The 16,445-nt window shown below is 42.3% G+C and overlaps 1 protein-coding gene across 1 annotated transcript; it reads right to left on the reverse strand.

The window, feature by feature from the left end:
- Positions 1-1,991: 1,991 nt before the first annotated feature.
- Positions 1,992-12,222, reverse strand: adm2a (adrenomedullin 2a). The gene is made up of 2 exons (XM_036149169.1): positions 11,924-12,222; positions 1,992-5,380 (listed from the first exon to the last, which is right to left on the reverse strand). The coding sequence occupies exons 1-2, from the start codon at positions 12,019-12,021 to the stop codon at positions 4,981-4,983; spliced, it is 498 nt and encodes a 165-aa protein (XP_036005062.1). The 5' UTR covers positions 12,022-12,222; the 3' UTR covers positions 1,992-4,980.
- Positions 12,223-16,445: the final 4,223 nt, after the last annotated feature.

Raw genomic sequence — 16,445 nt, forward strand, 5'->3', positions numbered from 1 at the left:
TCTGTCTCATACAATCCTAGTAAAAGAGATTAAAGTTTGCCTTTGTAATGTGGGAAAATGTTACAAAGGGGTAGGAATGTATGAATATCCGATTCAATTCCAGAAAATCACATGCAACGCCCACTCATTGTCAAATATGTGTGTAAATTCTTGTTGTGGCTGTTTGTTAGTTTTTTCCTGTTTAGCATTTTACACGAGGGCTGCATAATGGTACCGTTGTAAGCACTGTGGCCTTGCAGCAAAAAGGTCCTGGCTGGGGGCTTTCTGGATTAAATTAGCATGTACGCCCCATCCATCAATGGGTTCTCTCTTGGTACTCTGGCTTCCAAAAACCTGCATGCTATGCTAAATGGTCTCTCTAAATTACCTTAAAGGGGACATGTCATGCAAAATTCAAATATGACCTTTTTTAAAACCTATTAAGGGTCAACGACCTAGTAAGGGTCCCCTCTTACTCTTCAATCCCCTCCCCCTTAACTCCACCCCCTCTAGATACCAAATCCCCGTCTTTTGTATGGCCAAACTCCCTCCATCACTCATTAACTCTGGCCCGTCATACGAGCTCTGAGGTGGCTGCTGTCAGATCATGTCCTGATCTCTTGATGTTTCATTGAGCACGTCCCATGCCCTCTATTAGACTTCATCAGGTAATGATTGATTTTAGTTGCAACATTTAAGACAATTGCAATTGGTCGAAGGCAGTGTGTAGGGGAGGGGTGGGGGGGTGAAATTACCAATAGGAAGAGGTACCCCATTCTGTATGCCTTGACAGTGACTTGCAAAGTCAGTGATAGCTCTTTAACCTTTACATATGATAAGAAAATTATATTACAATTTAAAAAGAGCATGATGAAATCCAAGGAACACAGCTGACGGGTCAGGGAAAGAGTTGTGGAGAACTTTAAAGCCGGGTTGGATTCGTGAAACTAGATCCCAAGCTTTGAAAATCTCCACTGGTCGATCCCACCCTTCCATTGTCTTCGGCTTATCCAAGATCAGGTTGCAGGGGGCCACAGGTCGAGGAGAGAAACCCAGATATCCCTCTCTCCAGCGACAGATATCCCTCTCTCCAGCGACAGATATCCCTCTCTCCAGCGACATCCTGGAGGACCCCAAGGCGTTCCAAGGCCAGACACAATATAGAAACCCGGCGGAGAGTTCTGGGTCTCTCCTGTTGTCTAGTCCCAGTGGGACACGCCTGGAAAACCCCCAAAGTGTGTGTGTGTGTGTGTGTGTGTGTGGGGGGGGGGGCACCTGAGGGCATCCTGATCAGATGCCCAAACCACCTCAACTGGCTCCTTTCCATGAGGAGAAGCAGCAGGTGGGGGAGTACGTTGAAAGCACAAATATTTGTTTGCAGTTCACAAAGCTGATCTTTAAGGAAGAGTGTGAAGAGCTACTTTATTGAAAGAAAGCCACAGGATACTTTATTTAAAGTATATCAGAAGCCAGCTCAAGGCTAGAGTAAACATGACATAAAGTGCTCAGGTTGAATAAGACAAAATAATTTAACTTTCTGGCCTACAAGCAGAATACTACTTGTTGGTGAAAAATAAACGTTGCACATCGGCCTAAATCCCTCATCCCCACTGTGGAATATGTTAGTGGCTGCATCATGCTGTGGGAATCCCTTTCTTCAGCATAAACAAGGATATAAAGCAAACTGATGAGAAGATGGATGGAGCTACAAATACAGGACAATCCTGGAAGAAAACCTATTGGAGGCGGCAAAAGACGCGAAGCCTCCATCAAACCCTAAAAACCTACTGCCAGACCTCAAATAGAACAGCTTGGATCAGAACCTAATTAAGTGTTTGAACGGCCCTAAATCAAATTGAGATGCTGTAGCAAAACATTAAAAAAATTTATTTATTTTTGCTCCCCATTCAATCTGATTGAGCTGTTTTATGGAAGAACGGGCAAAAGGTTTTAGCTCCTAGATGCTTTAAAAATACATTTTGTCTTCAACATGAAATATACTCCACACGCTGTCCCTCTACAGTATAGTCCTTTATTTTAAAGACTGAGCAACATGGACAAACAGTAACATTTGCACTACAGTCAAAAAAGGTGTTTCCTACCAAGATAAGGAGAAATGGAAAAGACAAGATAAATAGTTCACTGGGGCATTATCATACAAAGGTAACTTAAATACTTAAATACATAACTTTCTTTAAATACAACAGCATAACATTATATTCATAGGTGCACCCAGCGTAGAGCCAGACCGAGTGCACGCACATCTTCAGAGACATTCATAGGCAATCTCACAAGGCAACTTTAACAAGAAGCACCTCATCCCTACCGTCACTAACTCTTAAATATATAAATTCAAGTTGCAAAAAAAAAAAGAAAACTGTCAACATGCTTGCAATAAAGTGCTTTCCTGTGACCCTAAAGAAGAACATATGACTCTCAGTTTTTAAACAGTAAAAACAAGCCTATTGATAAACTAACATGACTGGACTCAGTCCTATGAATCTTTGTCACGGATGGCCTTGAAACACTGACCAGGACGTATCGGCTGTGACGCGGTTCGCCGGCACAACTCCACATGACGCAACGCGTGACGTCCCAAAAAAAACATGCTGAGAGCAAAACAGTGATAAGGCTAGCAAACTCATCTTAAACACATAGGGTGGCTGAGAACATACATTTTTTAAAACATAGAAGGACGGTTTTTGATTTGGCATTTCAAAAGCCGTTTAATGATCTGTCACGATACACTGATTAGCTCCATCACAGCAGAGAGAAAAGGAATGATTTACCTCGGCGAGCCTTTGAACAGATTATAGCGTTAAGACGGAGGAACCGCTGGCTATTACGATTTGACCTCCTGTCTAAAAGGATTATAGCCAGCAGGAAAAAAACATTAACTAAATATGGAAGAAATAATGACAGCGGAAAATACATTAAGACAGAAATTAACACGGTATCATATCATGTGGGTCACATACTGTAAGGCCACTCAGTTAGTCAAGTAGTTCCAGGTATTTGCTGAGTTTCAACTGATGCTCTTTCAGGATTTCTACACCTTTAAATTAAAAAAATTATAAACTAAACATCATACAATAATAATAATAATAATAATACCAATACCAATTTTAAGCGACTTGCTTTCCTCCTAGAACAGTACTCAAACACTACAACATAGTTAAGTCTTCCACTGTAGATTCAACAAAATGTATACATCTAATACTACTTCTTGAGATGCACCAATCGGGCTTATCCTGGCTAATAGGGATGTCCGGTTTTCGTTGAGGTCTGACCAGTTGATTCAGATTTTGAATGGTTCCAATTTAGTCTCAATCTGCCATCGCTGATCAGAGTCCATCAAGGGAAATTTGGCGGGGTCTGTCTCTAGCCAGATTATTGGTGCATCTCAAAGTTATAAAATAGATTTAACACGATAGGTGTGGAAATGTTCGGGTTGACATTGCGGTACAAAGGCTGGCTCTAGGACCAAATTCTTGGTCTTACGATGGACTGTTGACTTGTTCAGGCCGTTTCCTGCTGCTTGCCCGTTCATAGCTGGGAGAGGCCCCATCTGGCGACCCTAAACACGATTAAGTCGGTATAGACACTGGAAGGCTGGAACGCTGGGAACTTTAAGACCCGACAAATTATAACATGGTCCACGAATAAAACCTTGTTCCTCAGCAATTTTTAGCCCGTTATCCACCCACCAATTCATAGACAGACATAAAAAGAAGATCAAGTGTCGGGGCACGCTTTTTTTTGGTTGGTGCTAGGCTATTTGCGTTCATATTTGAAACTGGGCACTGTTACAGCTAGCATTTTGGTCAGGGTGGTTCTCAGTTCCAAACCACACTATAACACCATATTATACAGCTGAAGAGAAAATCTTTAAGCAAATGTGTTTCACTGGAGTATTTCACCCTAGTCTGACTTTGCCTTCTTGTACACCTTTGCTATGGACTCGACTCTGACTAAAGGAGCTTAGCTTTGCATAACTGTTGAAATCTGGAAGCCTAACATGTGCTGGACCACAAAGCCAAACAATAAAAAAGGTTGTTGATACGATATTGTTAGCGACCGGAAGCTCTTGACTCCTAATGTAACGTAAAAATGTCTTATTTGAGCTATAAGTCATAATTTCTAAGCATTTAGCGAGGAAGCATTTAAGCGACGAAATGCTAATCTGACTATAATGTTCAATTTGCCACTTTTTCAACTGTCTGAAGCCCAGAATTGAAACAGATCTTTCCTGTATAACTACTCCTCGCATGCTAGCTCTTTTCTTCTCCTTTTTAGGGTGTTGAAGTCTTAACCTATAATGTTTGATACTGCAGTAAGTACCTGTTGTGGGTGGTCTCAGACTTAAAAATGAGTCTCGAAACATAAAGTCCTTTTGAGAGGTAAATTCCTAGTTCAGATGCAAAACTCAAGGACTATTACGGTGATCTCTGAGTTCTTCAAACTGCGGATGAACTTCAAAGCTGATCGAGAGGTAAAAGAGTTCATTTGGATGCTGGAAAGGCCTTTAGAAATGCACCTATGTTGAGAGGACCCCAGCTCGTGGTGCTGCTTCTAATCCACATCAAGGGCTTAAGTGTCTGAGCAGTGAACAGCAAGATACCCAATGCAATAGAGATTAATGCCATGCAGTGGATGGCATTACAGTAACAGCTCACTTCTTAACTTAACAAGATTAAAAGGTCTCAAACGGAGCTTTTTGCTTTCTTTGAGCATTCAAGACAAAGAATCAAGAAGACGATAATGTCTTAATGTCCACGTTTTTTCAGGATTGACCTTGTCGAGCCTTGCAGTTGATTTGGTCCATTGTGATGCTTGAAAAATAAAAATGCTCAGAACCCATCAAACAATCACGCAGGAGATTTCTAAGATAAGTCGAGCTGTCTGTGGACTAGATCAATCTTAAATGCAAAAGCTAAATCGAATACATTAAAGCCCAAATAAAGGGAGATACCGGTAGGCTTGTTATAGGTGCTGCGTACTTCATCCGTAACTGTGAGGGCTCCTCGGGTTAACGGGAGATGATTCTTCTCTGCCGTTCTGGCCAATGAGCTGATACAGACGGTGGCTGAGGTTCTGTACTTGGCAGGTTCCCAGGACACAACCCACTCTCTTCAACTGGGCATGCTTGGAGTGGTTTTTCCCCCCTCTCAAATGTCCGTGGCCATGGGATCTCTTAGCCCTTCGGTTGATCCGAGTGGCCTTAATGAGCTGTTCCCACGTCAGGCCGGGAGATGACGAAGCGCCTGAAGCCGGCGGGTGCCTCTGGATGCTTGACAGCCATTTTTGGAGTTTGCTTGCAGCTGGAGATGTTGGGGCATTGCTTGGCTGGTCTTCTGAGGGAGTGGTGACCTCCTTCTCCTGGGTGGTAGGATGAGACAGTCTGGGGGAAAAAAAAGAAGAAAGCTGGTAAATAAAGATGTTTCCTCTAAGGTTTTTGGAATTTAAGTGTATACCTTGGCTTACAAGAAACAGCGGTGGCAGGAAAAATTATAATGCACAAAAATTAGCAGGTAAATATAAGTATCGTTTGCAAGAAACGCAGTCAGCTAATCAGTACCTACAATGTCCAAAAACACAACACTGCAATGCAGCGCTGGCAAACCTGGCAGGGCAGATGTTCACTTGAAAGTTGCCCTCAACTTCCAACATTTTAGCAAGCTAAGCACATCCACTGCACAAAGCCACGCTCCAGCAGCTGTGACCTCCCCAAGCAGTGCGGCGAATCATGCCAAACCACAAAATGCTGAGGAATATTTTGAGGAACATTACCAAACCTCAAAGACTACTTTGGACACCCTAGAGGACAACGCCTCCTCTAGGGTGGTTGCATTGCTGTTCTGTACTTGGGGGTTGACAGCAATACCATTTCGGAAGGTACAACCCTGAAGAGGGTGCCGGTTCATCACACAGAAATCCCTTTCAGGTCATCCTTTCATTCTGTGATCCACACAAGTTCTCTGTCCTTCGCGTTTCATATGTTTCTCTGCTCCAGTGCACCTGAATCAAGTGATTTCATTAACTCCTCAGCGTTCCCTGAAGTGCAGCAGAAGCGTGTCAAAGCCTAGTCACACATCTAAAACTTGCAGGACACTGGTTCCTGATGACGAGTATTGAAAACCACTACTTCACACACTGCGGAAGCTGCAGCAGACCGGAGACCCCCACATGATCTTCCAGTTTGGATCTGATTTGGGAAATATAATTAACTTGATTCAGATGGTCACACGTTGAGGATGCATGACATAATTTAGCGCTTTGGTGATTCCCCTTCGCCAAACCCTGCACAGTTTCTATACATTGCTGGGGTGAATGTTGCCAGCTGCAAACCACGCCCCTCTGGTTCCGCAATTTCAGAACACAACGTGGAAGCACACACGACTTGTGATCTTGACAAATCAAGTCACTTGAAAGAGAGATAAAGTTATCCATAATGGTGGTGGTGCGCAAGGGGTGGGTGTGGTGGGGATGATAATTATTGTGGGAATCTCATTTAAAATGATCTAGAGACATACGTAGATCGTATTAACCTATCATGCTTATTCTTGGCATGTAGAACACAGTAGCCTACTCCAGACACCAATAAATAGGTATTATATTTCTAAAATAGTACGCTGAGCCAAGCGCTCCTCTTATGATGAGCATAGCTTCCCAAATCTTTGTTTTATAACATGAACAGAATTCTTTTCAAAGAAGAAATGTAGAATTTAGTAATGCATTTATCTCTCACCGTTGTCTTCATGGCACCTTATGTTGTGAATCGTTTTACAAGGGGCACCAACGATCATATCAGCTGTGAAAAACTTAAATCTGTCTACCTGTTGCATGGGAACTCAATCTTGCACGCTGCAGTCCCCTTTCCAAGCATTAAATTAGTGAAATAGAAAGTTAAAAGCCTTTCCTTTTGCTTTTGCTTTTATTTAAACAGGCAATCTTACAGAGGCACAGGATCTCATGCAAGAGAGACGTGACAATACGTGTTTCAGTTTTGATAAAGGCTCTAGGCTAAAATATATAGTGAATCAGTCGAGTTTTAATTTCTTGCAACAAAATTGTGCATGGTAAAGCGTCCTGAGGTTTTATTTTATTGTTGTTACTGTTATTTGGCGATGTTTTTACTTTTCATTGACCCGTGAATGAACCATGTTTTCTGTAAAATGGACATTTGGACATCTCCTATGCTGGGAAGGACACGATCAACAAAGTGGTGAGCCAGCATGTCCTGGCCTCTCGGTAAACAGTAGCAGCAGACCTGCCATCTGTTCATTGTTTGAACAGGACGTGCATTTCTTACAACTTGACCTGGCAGCTCATCGGTAAAAGAGTCAAGCCCCCCGAAGCGTCCAACCCATCACCACCGCTGGAAACCAGCGCGCGGGACAAACATGGAAAGTGACTTCACCTGGCAGACCGGCAGTCAACTTACTCAGATTTTAATGTCAGAGGTACTGTAGCAAGTACTTTCATTATGACATTTAAACACTGCATCCCAGCAAAGGCATCAGATGGTAGTTTTTCCGACTAAAAGGAAAATGTAGCGCCGGGTTCTCTGTGGCAGACACCACAGCCGTTCTAAATATAACATGACTCCATGTGAAATGCTGACTGGCGTTTCTTCAACATGAGCACTCAGACTTTAGCTCGGAGCTGTTGCACAGTATCCTGGCATTCCTCTCTGAGATGCGAAGGCTTTGATTTATGCAGCCGAACAGGTAGGGTCGCCTGATGAGGACCGTGTCGCCCGTTTCCAGCCATCGCTGGACAGACGGTTACATAATTACTATTTTCAGGTCGCGCTTGGTGTACCATGGAGCCAAAACTACCTTTTATTACGGTTACTGGACGTATGTTTTGTGTCTTTCTCTGGCTGCAATCACCACTGCATCTTGGCCCCGAAATTATTTTGGTGGCGGTTTAAAATTGGTAATATTTTATATGAGTCATAAACTGACTCCACTGTTATACAACAGAGAACTGTAATCTGTGGTGCTGGTGATTCTAGTCCTGCGGTCTTGTAAGATGAGGTTAAAGGTTTAAATGGCAACTAGTATGCAGTAGATGGCAGGGTTAGACGGAGACGGATGGTTCGCTGTGGCGACCCCTGAAAGTGGGTGGGAGGTATAGTGGATGGCGGCCAGTGAGTGACGAATGGGAAATCCAGCGCCCGCTCTGGAACACGGCGATAAATAAAACATTCAACCCCGTCATCAAACAACAGTTGATGCGCTTTCCGCCAGATGCCACCTTTGTTTTCTGAAAACAATTGCTGCTCCGCTTACAGTCGCACACCACAGATCAAGGTCATGCCCCTACGAAACAGCGAGGGTTTCCATGCGGTGTGGAAAGCGGCTCGTTGTGGATGCCAGGGTTGGATTTTTGGTCTAAGACGATAATCCAGGGAGGAATTCTCGGCCTGTTTGGCCACTGCTTTGGCCCTCCTTAACTGTAACTGTTCGGTCCGGAGGACCCACAGGATTGTTTTTATAGCGTGCACAGAAATCTGAAAGGTAAATGACAAAATCCTTTTTAATAATAATGATCATTTCAAAGCCATCATGTCTGTCTTCAGAGTGTCTCTACAAAGACAACGGAAGCAGAAAGTCACCATGTGTGAGATGAATTCTCCCTTTCTCAGGTGGTCTGGGGCTCGCGCTGTTTTTCTCCGCTGATGATTTAATGGAGAAAAACATGACACCACGTGACGTCGCAGGATGCTTAAGCAAACCTGGACTACGAGAGAAGCGCACAGACTGATCCGTCGTGTTGTTGTACCCTGATGCAGACACAGCGGGGCCAAACGTGGGTCCGACGGCAAATCTGCGCGGCATGTGCTTCATCTCAAAACAATGGGTTGTTTGCCACTTGTGTAATCGGTACCGCTAAGTGCTTGACAACCGAAGTGCCATTTAACGGGTTCGGTTGCAACATCCCGCTTACCCATCTGCGAGAGGATTTGTTGAGTAAACACAGAAAACACGACCATGCCTACTGTCTAAACAATGAGAAAGCGTAGTGGAGAAAAGAAGGCGAAGACATCTACTGGTGTTGAAATGTGGGCAAAGGGTGGTTGGAGTTGATCCGACGGGCTAACCAAGCCCGTCTTTGTTCAGGTTTAATTTAGATGGGAGCTAGTCCAGTTCTCAACATTTTTTGCGGGCTAAATAAAGACAAGGACTAGTACTAGTAACTTTAGTATATACAGTATACATATATGTATAAGTAACTTGCTTAGAGATTGAAGGGAATTCACTACTTGTGTTCTGAAGGACATGCAGCCTCTCCTCGTTTGGAAAGCGTCAGTTTTGCATCGGTCACAACTTCTCTGCAGGGTTCTGGCATTACCTTATCAGGTTGAAGAGACGCAGCGTGGACAGAAACAGAACAGGGAAGGAATGACAGAAATCCGAGCTCAAATCCACTCAGGCGACTAGCAGGCGACGGGAATGTAGGATAGTTATGGCTGTTGTGATTCTTCTGTCAGCGTGTGACGGTAACAGGACATCGTGTGTTCGCCGGAGTTGCCGGTAAGAATTTAATGTCACAGGGAGAAAGCGATGGGGCGTTTTTGACCGGCGATGCTCAGAAGGGAAAGAAGCCAAGGAACCGGCAGACTGGGTGGGCCTGCGAACAGGTTAGCGGAGGGATTAGGACTCTCTTGTTAAACGGAGACGAGATGGGCCGAGGGGATTACGGTGCTGGGCAGGTGACGGCTTCAGCACCAGGTGTTCAGCGCTTGATCACAAACATCAATAGGCAGCAAGATGGCCCTGTCTGATAATGTTAGGCTTCTCATAGTGTGAAATTTTCAGACCAAATGGTAACTGAATTAAAGCTTTATTATTCCAATCACTCTTGTTTCATGTCCTGTGTGCGATATCTGCATAAAAACGTGGAAACTGGGTTTTTTTTTTTTTTAGACTTTTCTAAATTCTTTGACAATTATGATTTAATTAGACACCATTAAAGAAAAACAAACGGTAATCCAAATATTCTAATCATCTACTGGGTTGATATTTCTACTCCTCAGTGAAAAAAGCTTTTTCATTTCCCTTTTGAGTCAGAGATTTTATTCAAATTGAGCATTTGCTGGTTTCTTGTATCAAAATATAGATCTCAATTTTTTTCTTTTTTTTTTTTAAAAAAAAGCTCCGGTTTCAAAACTACAAACGTTTTCTAGACTGTCCTGCTGTTCTTCCAGTTTAAAGCCCCTTCAACTGAGAACCGAGTGAGTTAGTCTCCAGCTAAGTGGAGCATAGAGGAAAGCAGCTTATTACGCTTCCAAAAAAAACCAAAAAAAAAAAAAAAACAGATTTGGTTGTTTGGAACTGTAGGTTCCTGGAAAAAAACACAGGCCAGGAAATGACCCCCATCACCCTTGCAAACTGTTATAAAACTGCAGTGGCCAAGCTGTTTTAATGAAAGCAATTAAATCATGTAATACAATGTTAGCTTTAAATCTGTCATACAGGCTTACGCCTTTCCTTCTGTCACACTTCTTCAACCTTTATGAGACCCTTTCTAGATCTCCTGCTTTTTGCTCTTTAAATATTTAAAGGTACACGTATCAGTCTTTAGTTGATTTTATTTTTTAACTAGCTAATGGATGAAAACATAGAAGAAGTTGCCCCTAGAGTAAAAAAATGCTGCCTCACGTTCTCAGAGAACACATCAAACCTTCCCAGTAGAGGGCGCCCTTTACAACCATTCATCTGCACCCATTCACGCAGTCCTGGCTGAGATGCCATTGCAACGCATAAGTCGTGGAGCACCCTGACCCCCCCACTCACACACCCAACTGGGTCCTGTCAGTGGCAGCGACTGGGCGCGCTGGTTGATTTGGAGACTGTTGCCTAATCTCCTGCGGCAGGGCTAAAGCCCCTGCGGTTCAAAAGGGCGGACAAAAGCAGGTGCCATTCATCGTCACAATAGTCCATTATGGAGCTCCATTCATACAATCAAACTGGTTTCCCCGCCTTGTAATTAATCACTGTGAGGTTCATTCAAATAAACGCCTCATGAGAGGATCTCACTCGTGTTAAAACTTTTGGGGACTTAAAATAGAGAAACAGGGGTGAAATGCAGATTTATTATGAAGGTGCACTTTGACCTAAAATGTGGAATCTGGGTCGCGGTTAGAGTGGACCAGCTGTAAATAGCAGAACTCTGGAAAAGGTCGAGTGGGAACTTGTTCCGCGGGAAAACCTTTTTTTTTTTTTTTTTTTTTTCACAACTTCTGCGAGTAGCGATGACAACCTTTCAGAAGAAATACGAGCAGCAAAAGATAACTGAGGTCCCAGACACTTAAAAAAAAGAGATTTCAGACACTAAACAATAATCATCTGTAGGTTTGATCAAACGGAGTCGGTCAGTTGCGCCCTTTTACGCATATAAAATGTGTTACTTCACAAGAATCTTTCCCAACAATGTGAAGAAAAGGCTTTATCTGGATTTGTAGCCAGCCTGTGACCTTGGAGAATCCCTTATCTGTGAGTTGCGCGTCATAACAGCAAAACAGCACTGGCCCTCATGTGACCCGTCAAACGCGCAGCCAGAAGCGGGCCGAAGCCTTAAAATATTGGCACACTGCTTGGCACCGTTACGCACCGCACCGGCGGCGAAAACGCGGTTTTCCAACCCCTAAAATTAGACCCAACACCACCCCAGAACCTGTAACAATCACCAGGTCACCAGGTCGGACAGACGTGTCCAACCTGGTGACGCAGAACTGCGCGGTACCGTCGGAACGGGAAAGCGACGTCTGAAGCAGACAGTTGCGGTCATTTATTTTAACCTGTCCCATTAGCCAATCAGGCGTCGCTTTATTTTATCCTCTAAAAGAGTCGGGTCAGACTGTCATAACAACACCGGCACCAGCAGCAGAAACAGCGGCAAGGCAAGGCAAAGCAAAGCGTGGTTATCGTCTCACCTGCTTGCGTCAGGACGCTCCCCGGCCGGTGAAGCCGACAGCTGCTGCAGGGAGAGCAGGCTGATGCAATACACGCCGAGCGGCAGGAAGAACCGCATCTCCGGGCACGCTTCGACTTTCTACACCCTCTCTCTGTGTGGGGTAGGAGGGGAGGGCACCTCACTGACTCTCGGTCCAAAAATGGAGGGAGATCAGTGAATAAAACAATAATAAAAAGGGTTGATGCTGCGTTCAGATGTCCAACTTTGGTAAACTGGAGATCTGAATGAAACCTTTAAAAGATGGAGAAAAAAAATGCAAGTCAGTGTTTTTATTCTTTACACTAAAAGACAATAAAGTCCAAAAATGTATTTTAATTGTAAGATTTTCCTTCTAATATTAACAGAAAGCCCTGTTACATTAACTTTCTGCAGACGGAATAGAAAATCATTGAAAGGTTAATTCTATACTACCAATTATGCAAAAAAGGTATTTTCCTACCTCTTCAAGTATGGATTCAGTCAAAAGTTTTCTGATTCCAATGAATCCAGTGCTGTTGGTCAAGATCAAGTTCCAAATGAAGCTGAGTGCTGACTAACATAGTGGATTTAAATAGAGTGTGGGCGGAGTTTCAAGTAACCGGTATTTACCATCCCTGTGAACAGTTATTGGACAATTTTGTGCATTGCTGTGATATAAATCCACGGAATGCAACATAAACCTGACGAATAGCATTTTGTGCCTAAACACAGTGCGGCTGCTGTAAGCTTAAAAGGGAATGAGGACGAAAATTAGACGAAAAACATTAAATGAAGCTGAAGTAGGCCTACTTGCAGCTTCAATTTCTCCATGGGCGTCTCTGTGAATTGCAGTTGCTGAACTTCATAAAAAATAAGTTTAGGTCTAAACACAAATATCAGTTCAAACCGCTGCGTCAGAAAAACAAAAACTGCTTTGTTTTCAGCATTATGCAGAGGTCGGTGAGATGTTCTTCCATCTGAGGCATACATTTTAAAATCCTTAAAACGTCTTTTTAAATGCATCAATAGAGACAAACTGTCTTATATATATATATATATATATATATATGTATATATATATATATATATATATATATATATATATATATATATATATAAAGTTATTAGAAAAGCTATTTTTGACAGTTATAATAACCATTAAGTCCGTAAAACATTTGGTAAAGGGAACTGATTGTTGTAAAAGTTGAGCAGTAGAAACAGCTCAAATTAGTTCCAACAGGATTTTAAGAGATTAAAAGCTTTATATTGTAGTTTGGTTAAGGTTGCTGTAGACTGAACAATGGTGTTGAAAAAAGTTTCAGTGATAGACACTTTAGTACTGTTGAGAAAATCTCATTAACCATTGGAAACTTGCTTTAAAAAAAAAACTCCAGCACCACACTTCTCAACAGAATGGTGTATGAGAAAACTACATTAGGAGTCAAGCACCGCCTGTCGCTAACAGGTCATTATGTTGCCCTTATCCATCCACCCATTCGTTGTCTTTGCCTGTTTATCCCTGCAGGGTTGTGAGGGGGCTGGAGATTATTGGATTAAGAGCGGACACACACCCCGGACAAGTCATATTTCTATTATAAACACCGACGTGTTCACTCCTGAGTGCTGTTTGCTATCACAATCCACCATGTGCATACTTAGGAAATGAAGGCACATTTTCAAGAAATTCACCCAAACCCTCGTCCTATCTCTTATCATCACCTTCTGCCAACTGTTTCGCACAGATATGACAGGATGTAAGAATCCTTCACCGCCTCCCCTCACGTTTCTGCTTCTCAGTCATTGCTATCATTAAGAGACATCACGGTTAAATTCCCTCACATGAACATTTCCTGCACTTGCTCTACTTTATTGCTGGTATGTTTTGCTTTGCAGTTCCTGACTGGAACTGGTCCAGTGTTTGTATGATTCAACAGTAATATAAAGCATGGAGAAGGTTGTTTGCATGCTTTTTTATTGACTCATACACTAAAGCAGGTAGCTGCAGGTAAGGCATGAGTCTAAACACGTGCCCCCCCCCCTCCCCCCACATAATTTCAAATAATGACTCAGACCTCATATTGGCGGTACTTTTTTGTTCTGAGTTCTCTTTAACTTCTTTTTGTGCTGGTAAAGACACCTGCTGCTCCCACAGAAGCAGTCATACAACAATAGTTTCCAAGAAACCACGATGAGGATCTTGTTAGCGTTCTAGTGAAAACTATTCTGGGTAAATGAAAGAACCTCAAAGCAATGAACAGACAAACCAGCAACTCCCCACAAACCTCTGACGTTTTTCAGTTGCTTTTCTCCTTTAGCTGATGCAATAAATACACCAATAAATGAGACATCACTGACGGATGGCTTATTCCATTAATCAAGTAAACAGAGAGGTCTGCGGGCATCAGTAAGTGATCTGTCAACTATCGTATTTATAATATTATAATATATATTATTATAAATATTACATAAATGTGATGGTATCTGAAAGTCGGGGTTGGTTGGCTCATTCGTTAATCACATTGTTTCTGAGTTTGTCTCATATATTAGAGTACCTCAAAAAACATTTTATGTGTGTTTAAATGTACACAAATCAAGTGCATTTCGTGTAATGTTAATGTCATGTCGATTTTATAAAGTGTGTGTACTGCTAAGCATGCCTCTCCATTTTGTATGCTATGTATGTGTTATAATAAAAGAGTAGTACAGCAGCGTGTCAGAGTAGATTAGTTTTTCCAGGCTGTTACTATCTTGCTTTCTTCTTGTTCCCACAGACAAAGAAATGATATGTCAATACTGTTCCCAGATTCAGATTGCCCCCAAGTGATAAAACAATTATCAGCTGTGATAGTTGCAACACGGGTTAAACTGCTCTACCACTTGAGCCGCTTCAAACATCCAAACTGAGGTTATTTTATTCAGTGCAGACGGTGCGTCTGCATAGTGTAACATGAGATTAAGTGACTTTATTTTAAGGGATGTTTCAGAATGTTGGAAAAAAAATCTTTCGTAGCCTGGCTTATACAACTTGATCTCTAAGATCAAGTTGTATGCTACAGTGCTATGTCATATTATCATATTTAGTATTATAAGAAATCAAATAGCCTTATTTACTTTTAATAGGCCTATTGAAGGCCACTGAAAAGCAAATGGATCTGCTTTCCCTTTGTTTTGAGAGTCACCTTTTCAGCTCTCTCAGGGGGAAACATGTACTAGTACCAGACAACCGAAGCATGTATCAAAAGTACGTGAAATATATCCCTTGTAGGAGTTGCAGAAGTATCTCTGAGTAAACCAGTGGACCTAAACTCTGCCCCTGAGAACAGAAACCGTTATAGTCTTTTTGCAGTAGAAAAGAACTGAACATTTGCTTGAAGGGCCTTCCATTTGGTTCCATTTCCTAAAGCTATCTGAGTTAGCGTACCACTGAATTAGCCACTTAAGGTATGTAACAGCTTTAACACCATCATCCATCTTGTTAATGAATCTGACATTTCTCCGTGTTCCACAAAACAGCATTAGTGTTGAATCATTCAGCGTTGTGTGTGTGTTTTCCCCCACAACGACCTTCACCCATGGTCTCCCTATCGATCTGTAATGACGCGGAGGGGGGAAAAAGATCTCCCAAAGCAGAGATCTGAAAGTAACCCATTCATCAGTCAGAGCTAGTTGAGAAAACAGGCCACGACTTTGCTGTTACTGTTCCGTTTATGTAACAGTTTTGATCTGGAACCTTTGCGCTCTGAACACATGCTCCCTCTTTCCGGTCGATCTCTCAGTCATGGGTCCGTCTTTACTTTTGTCTTTGGCGGCAATTAGCAAACACGACTCAGCGCGCCGTGATGCAGATAATCGCGGCACAGAAACATTTATCTCCGATTTTGGAACTAGCCGAAAAGGAGTTGCGGTCAGTTGATCAAAGACCAATCAAATCAGTGCTTTATCTGTCTCTGATGTGTTTGAGAGCAGTAATGAGGCTTTGAAGGACTGACACTAGCCCACGGTTTACTTCAAAAAGTGGCTGAACAATGAAAAGTAGCATGCCTCACTGAGCGGGAAAGAGAGAAAGGAACATGGAACAAAGTGGAAGCGATACACACATGCATTGCAGCCAGAAATGAACATTCTGTCTTATAATGATCAGCCAAAAGATCATTTTTCTTTCTCCTAAATAAGTCCAGCTTCATTCAGGTATACCAATCAGCTTGGGAATGATACATTTCTTATATTGTAATGATTTTTCATGTTGTTATGAGTTTTGTTTTGTTTTGTTCTCTTTAAGGGAATTTTATTGTCCTTTGTTGACATTGTACAACATTTGTAACACAGATTGTTACACAAATTGACAATTACATTTTGTTAATAGGAATGGATTTTGTTCAATATTCAATTCCTTTTTATTAACTTCACACATATATCTGAGAATTATTGAACTCATTGGTCATGAGGTCCAGATTGCATGCCTAATTGCGTTAGATATAAAACTATGTTGTTCCTGCCATGTTTCTACAACAGAACTGACCCAG

This window comes from Fundulus heteroclitus, chromosome 17, assembly GCF_011125445.2.
Source record: "Fundulus heteroclitus isolate FHET01 chromosome 17, MU-UCD_Fhet_4.1, whole genome shotgun sequence".
In the NCBI taxonomy this organism is placed as follows: Eukaryota; Metazoa; Chordata; class Actinopteri; order Cyprinodontiformes; family Fundulidae; genus Fundulus; species Fundulus heteroclitus.